Source organism: Eretmochelys imbricata, chromosome 7, assembly GCF_965152235.1.
Source record: "Eretmochelys imbricata isolate rEreImb1 chromosome 7, rEreImb1.hap1, whole genome shotgun sequence".
NCBI lineage: Eukaryota > Metazoa > Chordata > Testudines > Cheloniidae > Eretmochelys > Eretmochelys imbricata.
The window spans coordinates 100,246,860-100,254,359 of record NC_135578.1 but is presented as its reverse complement, the minus strand read 5'-3'; the positions used below and the strand labels follow the sequence as shown (position 1 = coordinate 100,254,359).

Below are 7,500 nucleotides of genomic sequence, written 5' to 3'. Positions count from 1 at the left end.
TTGGTGTAGAGCTGGCACAGCTAACCCATGTCACATCTCTATGCTGCCCCAGGGCAGGAGGCAGGTACGGGGCTTGATCAGAGTGTAGCATGCTTCATTTTCTCCAGTTGACATACGGTCTCCTTGGGAATCACTCTCAGCTCACACAGGTTAGAACAGCCTAAGGCCAGAACCATCACAGACTGGCCCAGAGAATCTGGTAGTTGAGAGCCATCCTTCTCTTCTGTGCCGAATAGGTTTCAACGTAGGAGAGAATCTGGGCCTATATATATTCAGAATCATTATGGAGATGCCATCTTGTTCTGTCTCAAGGTGATACTGAAGAAGCAACAAGAAAGTACTGCCAAGTCATATGTCCTCCATTGGTCCTTGACTCTACCTGTTTCTCTCTTCCAAAATAGAATTCTGAAAAGTATAATTTAAGAGGGGAAATCCAATTTTTTTTCAGAAGTTGTGTGCATAAATATATTAGTAATGAACACAACAAACTGATACTAATTTTTTGTAACTCCTAACTATGTGCAAGTATAGGTCATACAGTGCAGGAATTTGGGTTATCTACTGCATAATTGCATTTTCTGGAAAAATTCTAAATTGTATTTTTTTAACCACAAATATTGTTAAATGTGATGAAATTTTTTTGTCCCACTTAGAAGTTTTGGTCAGCTGTGGCCTTCTGGTGCATAATTAAACTAATACTATTTGTGCACAGAATAAAATTGGTTACCTTTACATTTCCCTCAATACACTCTCCAAAGAGTGAATTCTCTCAGGATTGTACTATCAGGCTGCTGGTCATACAAACTGAGATCAAATCTCTTTCCAAAGAAGAATTTACTTAGTCTGTTCAGCAAGGAGCTTATGATTTGTCTTTTTGTTGCGTATTTGTACAGCACCTAACAGTTCTGGTTCATGACTATGGCTCCTAGGTACTATGGTAATGTAAATAATAAATAATAGTAATTTTTATTGCCAGGCAAATAATCATTCTAATTTTAAAAAGACTGTTGAATATGTTTTGCTCTGCATTGCAATCATATATTGAACCAATGTGAAATATCTTTCACCATCTACAAACTATAGATTATATTAGAAAATCAAGTCTTAAATACATTTTGCATTTCTGAGTCCACAGCTGGCCAGAGCTTTCTTGCTAAAAAATAATTTGCAGCAGCATAAATAAGTATTGTGCTTGTGGGGGGAGGGGAGAAGGCTTCTGCCCCAAAGAACCTACAATCTAAAGCTCTGATCTTGCTAAGACTTATGCACATGCCTAAATTTTATGAATGTAAGTTGTCCTACTGAAGTCATATAAAGTTGACAGGATTACTCACATGCCTAAAATGAAGCATGTACATAAATGTGTGTAGGATCAGAGCCTTACTCACATGAGTAGTTCTTACTCATAGTAGTAGTCCAATTGAGGTTAAACAAACAACTTACTCTGAGAATAACCGTTTATAGAATCTGATCCTAAATAAGATGTACCTTGGCAGATGATGAATGAAAGCACTGGGGAAAGTGGAATGGAAATAAGAGTGACCATTAAAAGGCAAAGGAGCTTGGAGCAGCCCTAATGATGCTTATGTGGGGGGCTGAAACTTCAGCTGGATATGGAGAGAAGAAAGATGGTTTTAAACCAATTTGTCTCTCCCCCCAAGTCATTACAGATGTGCCGAGCAAAGTATTATTTTCTCACATTCAGCCAAATCCAGTAACTGGATTGCCTAACAGCAAGGGCCACAATAAACCCTAGTGAACCCTACAATGCCATTACTCATTTGTACTAAGGGCAGTATTGTGTGGGATATTGCAGGGCTCAATTCTGTGACCTCTTCTGTTCAATGTGTGTACAAGGCCTCAAGGGGAGGCCATGAGACAATTTGTGTTACAATGACGTTGGTATGCTGGTGACCTTTTGCGCTACCTCTCAGACTTCTTTGGACCTGGACAGTACAATCAATCAGGTTTCCTAGCACTGGATGAGAGCTAGCTGGTTGAGTCTTAATCCGGACAAGAGGCTATGCAGGGGGAAACAAATATGACAAATAGTGATATCTGCCCCTTTAACTAAAGGGGAGTATCACCTTTTATAATTCAGGTCCAAAATCTATTAGACCTCTGACTGCTTCTGGATCTTCAGATAAACATCTGTGAACAAGAGTTCTTATTTCTGTCTTTTCTTGACTACATAGGTGTGACCATTCCTAATGATGCCGAGATGTCACCCTTTATTTATGCTTCTTTCACCTCCAGATTCAATGATATAAGCACACTCCAGCTAGGGCTTGAAGATCACTCCAGAACTTCAACTGCTGCAAATGGCAGCTGCCCAATTTCTTATTTTATTTCAGTTTATAAAATTTGCTGATCAGAAAACTCTCTAGTTGTGTGTATGATATTAACAAGATACTTATTAACACACTTCAGAAATTGACTCAGTGTCAATAAATGACTTTGACTATTTGAAAAAAAGGAGAAATTCTCCAAATAATCCTTCATGCAAAAGCCCTTGTGGTGTTTGATTAGGGAAGCACATATGACAGTTCAGAGAGCGCACTCGCTTCCCATTCATTTTTGGTACATTTCAATTCAAGATGCTGATTTTGAACTGTGCGTGCCTCTACAGTTTGAGAGTGTACACTCACACTTGGAGAGTGGTCAGTTTGGATGAGCTATTACCAGCAGGAGAGTGAGTTTGTGTGTGTATGGGGGTGGGTTTTTGGAGGGGGGTGAGGGAGTGAGAGAACCTGGATTTGTGCAGGAAATGGCCTAACTTCATTATCATGCACATTGTGTAAAGAGTTGTCACTTTGGATGGGCTATCACCAGCAGGAGAGTGAATTTGTGTGGGGGGTGGAGGGTGAGAAAACCTGGATTTGTGCTGGAAATGGCCTAACCTGAAGATTACTTTAGATAAGCTATTACCAGCAGGACAGTGGGGTGGGAGGAGGTATTGTTTCATATTCTCTGTGTATATATAAAGTCTGCTGCAGTTTCCACGGTATGCATCTGATGAAGTGAGCTGTAGCTCACGAAAGCTCATGCTCAAATAAATTGGTTAGTCTCTAAGGTGCCACAAGTACTCCTTTTCTTTTTGCGAATACAGACTAACACGGCTGTTACTCTGAAACCTCTACAGTTTGTATGCTGGATATTGTAGAGCCCCTCTCTTTATTTGTGTGTTAATGTGACAGTTAAAATCAAGCTGGGACACATAAATGGAAAGTCCTTAAAGTCTTGGGGTAGGAGTAGGACATTCACATTGGATGCAGAGTGATATCACAATGCTTAGGCTCTTCTTAAATCCTGTTTAAGTCCTCAAAATAGGGTTTATGTGGGATGTAAATGGGGCATGGACCTTGACTGGCTCCCTGGAGTGGGATGAATTTCACACCCATGTGTTGTTAGCCTTCAACTCAGGAGTTTGCTTCTCTCTTTGGTTTGACAAAACCAGAATACGTTGCTGCCAGACATATGTAGTTACTTGGGGCCAGATTTTTGAAATTATTTATGTGCCTAAAAATAAATATCGGTGTCTAGTGGAAGTTAGGTGCCTAACTTGCTTAGGGCTTTTGGAAATTCCACTAGATGCTTATCTGTATTTTTAGTCGCTTAAATACTTTTGAAAATCCAGCCTCTGTGGTGTTTTGGGGTTTTTTTTGTTGGTGAGTGTTCAGGGGGGAGGCGCTCTTATTGTCATTATGTACATTTTGATCATTTTAGTATGCATTTTCAATTGACTTTATTATCCAGCTTAATGGATGTTGACAGACTCATGTGGAAATATATATATAAATAAATACTGCATACAAGATAGCTGCCCAAATATAATACACTGTGTTTTCTGTGTATCATAGTTTATTTTCATTTGGTTCCTAAGTTTTACTTGGAATGATGGTGGGGTTTGTTGGGGCTGGGGGGGGGGGGTGGAGTGGCGGAAAGGGTTTGGATGATCTTAAAAGTGGATGGCACTTTTACAAGAATATGGGTTCTACCTGGCATAGTTTTTTGATTTACTTTTGACACAGTAAAGATTTACTGTGCCATTAATTGTTACTCTAACTGTTGTTCTTTTATGCAATTAGATCTATATGAATGAATCCTTAGGCCTGCCTGGATCCAACTGCAGGTCAGCACTTAGATTGTCTGCTCTTTGGCGCAGTGATGGTGGCCAAGATTTTCAGAAATCACAAGTGATTTAGGTGCCTCGATTTTGGGAGCGCTCAACTTGAAACCCGAAGGATCTTGATTTTCAGTGAGCAGGCACATTTGCAAATTGGCCCCATTAAAATGCTTCAAGTTGGACACCCAGAAATTAAGGAATGCAGAATCACTAATCACTTTTAAAAACCATGGCCAGTGTCTTCATCTGTGTTTGGAAAGTGCCTGGTATACTGTGGGCACTATTGCAATGTAAACAATAATGTTCTAAATTTTTGTTGAGAAATGTGGGTCTAAACCTGGGAGGTTTCAGTGCCTGCAATCAATCCCATCTGACTTCAGTGGGAGGTGAAGTGTTTCAATTCAGCACAGCTCAGAATTGGGCCCTATAATGGAACCAGGTAGGCAACTAACACTTTTGAACTGTTCAAATTAATCGGGCATTACTTATCATCCATTCTTGGAGAAATGTCATAAAAAGGGAAACCCCTTTGTGGATAGAATCATAGAATATCAGGGTTGGAAGGGACCTCAGAAGATCATCTAGTCCAACCTCCTGCTCAAAGCAGGACCAATCCCCAATTTTTACCCCAGATCCCTAAATGGCCCCCTCAAAGATTGAACTCACAACCCTGGGTTTAGCAGGCCAATGCTCAAACCACTGAGCTATCCCTCCCTTATTCCTCTTATAAATTTGCATTGCACCATAATTCTGCCCCAATGCCATTAGGTGACCAAGTGAATTCTGCAATTGATTTATAAAAATGCCCATGATAATGCCCATACAAAATCACACAAACAAAGAAGCAGAAGCTCAGAGTTGCCTGTTTTAATTAAAACCTTTCATTTTTCCCCAAGTCCTGTATCTAGTTTAACATGGCAATAATTGGCCCATAAAGCCCAACAAGATGTGCAAATTGGTTAAATCTGGTTAGTCAATACCAGGGAAGGTCAGCCCATTGAGCAACAATTTCAACCAGTTTTCATTTTTTGACATATTTTAAAATAACAATTACATCATGTGTAAAAACGGGGAAATATATATTCTGTAATACTACAGTTAAAAATGTTCATCAAAAATGTATGCAGAGAATGTATAAAGAAATGCAAGGAGTGTACATGATCTGTAAGGAGCATTCAGAGATGCGTGTTTAGTTTAAAGTTTAATGTATGAAACCTAAAGGGAAAATGCCAGGAAAGCAGCTACTATATCCCTTAATGCAAGAATTAAAATCAAACTAGGATTTGCTTCAAATTTTAGCATATTTCTGTGCTACTGTTTTTAGTATGACATTCTTGCATTTATATTGCAGAACCAGAAAACTAAGAATGTTATCCTTTCTAATTTCAGTTTAGGTCAAAAGGTACTGCTCTCCAAAAAGACATGATTATAGAGTTTTAGTGTATGCACTAAAAAGCCTGCAATACACAAAAAAATGAGAGATCCAGCTCACCTTGAAGTCCATTTCCATTTGCACTGGTGCAAGATGGTGGAGGAGAGGCTTGGGGCCTGACAACTGGAGCAAAGGCGCTCTTTTGTTTCACTGCAGAGATGACATTGGCAGGTGAGAATGAGAAAATGCCGTGTGTACTGCTACAGTTTGAAGGGAGGGTGACCGAAGAGGCTGCCATGGTAGGGCTTGACGGCACTACTGCAATAAAGCAAAAATAATCAGGACTCAGATTGAGGTTTTTCATGGCAAACATGGAAAAAGAGAGTGATAGGGCCTTGCCTCTTCAAATATTGGAAATATATATATAAATATATATATAATATATAAAAATAAAAATAATGAAATGCCTTGGCTTGGCCACTCTCTGGATAACAGGCAAACTCTTTTGTGTTGGACTTTTGTTACAAATTGTGCAGTCCGATTTTTTGTCTCTGAGACCGTATTATGGCAAATAAAGATCAATTTACTATATTCATTTTTACGTCCAGCCTCCAGAGTCACCCCTCCTTTTATCCAGTAGCTCACATTATAAAAATCAAAACAATGCAAGTATCTGATTTTGTAATAAACATGAATCTATACGATGATGTGTTACCAAAAATAGACACTTACTGCCATAAGGAGAGTTAGCTGAGGAGCCATTAAGAAATCCAGGGGAACCTGGTACACCTAGATTGGGCATGCCGGCATTGCCATATCCATTCATGCTATTGCTGACTGTGTTGTAATTGGACTGCTGAGGAGTACTGCTTGGAACATATCCTCGCGGGGAAACACTGCTTGTGTTGCGACTGTAACCTACTGTGTTAGAAAACCCCCCACCCCGAAAAAATAATGTTATTATTTATAATATAAACTTAGAGGGCTGGGGGGGTTTCCTCATGCATCATATATTACAGGTTTTAATTGATTGCACAGCTTTGCTCTAAGTTGTCTGTTACTGCCCTATCAACTCTTGCAGTTTAAGATAACCTTATCATGCCAACCTTACTTAAATCATCTGCGAGCACTCTATGTTGTCTCTCCTCCTAGCAAAGACAGCCAACAAAAGCTCTCTTCGATCCAAGCGTGTCAGTTTCCTTCACATTTGTCTTTAGTAGCAATTATCAACAGGCTTGATTCCCGGTTTGTACCAACATACTGGATGAACTTTCAGCCTCTACAGACCTTCAAATGCCATAGCTGACAGGAAAAAACTTGTTTGTTGCAGTGATTTAACTTTAAAAGGCTGTTTTGGGGTCTTCATTTTTATGATTGATATTTTTATACTAACAATAAGCTAGTACTTTCATAAAGGTGCATGTTTCTGTGAAGACTAACCCAGAATCAAGGTGGAGAATGTTTACGAGATTTATAGCTTGGAAGTGGATTAAAAGACCCATTCTTTCGTAAGAGGAGACCAAGCAGAATCGGGATTTCAAATCACAGAAGATTAGCATGAATTTATTCTCATCTGTGCAATCAATTTATAATTATGTTGTAAGCAAAAATATATGGTTTTGAACATACTTAGGAAGCTGGTTTTACTCCTTTCATTAGTATAAAACTTAATTTAAAATGCAGTTTGCTATATGTATGTTAAGTTAGAAAATTTAAATTAAGTTACAAGGATTGTATTTTTATATATTACATACCTACATTTATATAAAATGTGCTTACATTTATAAAAACATCTAAAAAGATCAGTGTGGGCAATTTAGATTTGTCTGTGTAAATGTTCAATAAACATTTGGAGGATATCCAGACATAGTTGCTTTGTAATATACAGTATAGATATCTTATGTGTATATATACACATTTCATATCTAATGTTAATCAAGTGCTGTCATATATTTCTGCATTTTGCATAAATATTTTCATTGGAGATGCTTCATGAGAAAAG

The 7,500-nt window shown here is 38.6% G+C and overlaps 1 protein-coding gene and 1 long non-coding RNA gene across 12 annotated transcripts in view; one reads left to right on the top strand and one right to left on the bottom strand.

Annotated features, from left to right (window-relative positions):
* EBF3 (EBF transcription factor 3) overlaps positions 1 to 7,500 on the bottom strand; it is a 129,168-nt gene that overhangs the window by 1,771 nt on the left and 119,897 nt on the right. For 5 of the 11 annotated variants that reach the window (XM_077822767.1, XM_077822769.1, XM_077822771.1 and 2 more), the window contains 2 exons: positions 6,231 to 6,416; positions 5,619 to 5,816 (listed from right to left, as the gene is read on the bottom strand). In XM_077822767.1, the coding sequence (XP_077678893.1) occupies positions 5,619 to 5,816; positions 6,231 to 6,416 (384 nt within the window). Of the gene's footprint in view, positions 1 to 307; positions 406 to 5,618; positions 5,817 to 6,230; positions 6,420 to 7,500 lie in introns of those variants that run through there. The other 6 variants (XM_077822774.1, XM_077822775.1, XM_077822776.1 and 3 more) reach the window with 4 other exon arrangements.
* The window catches only part of LOC144268144 (uncharacterized), a 7,450-nt gene continuing 5,415 nt past the window's right edge, over positions 5,466 to 7,500 (top strand). Inside the window, exon 1 of the long non-coding RNA XR_013346714.1 lies at positions 5,466 to 5,729. This is a non-coding gene — a long non-coding RNA (uncharacterized LOC144268144). The remainder of the gene's footprint in view (positions 5,730 to 7,500) is intronic.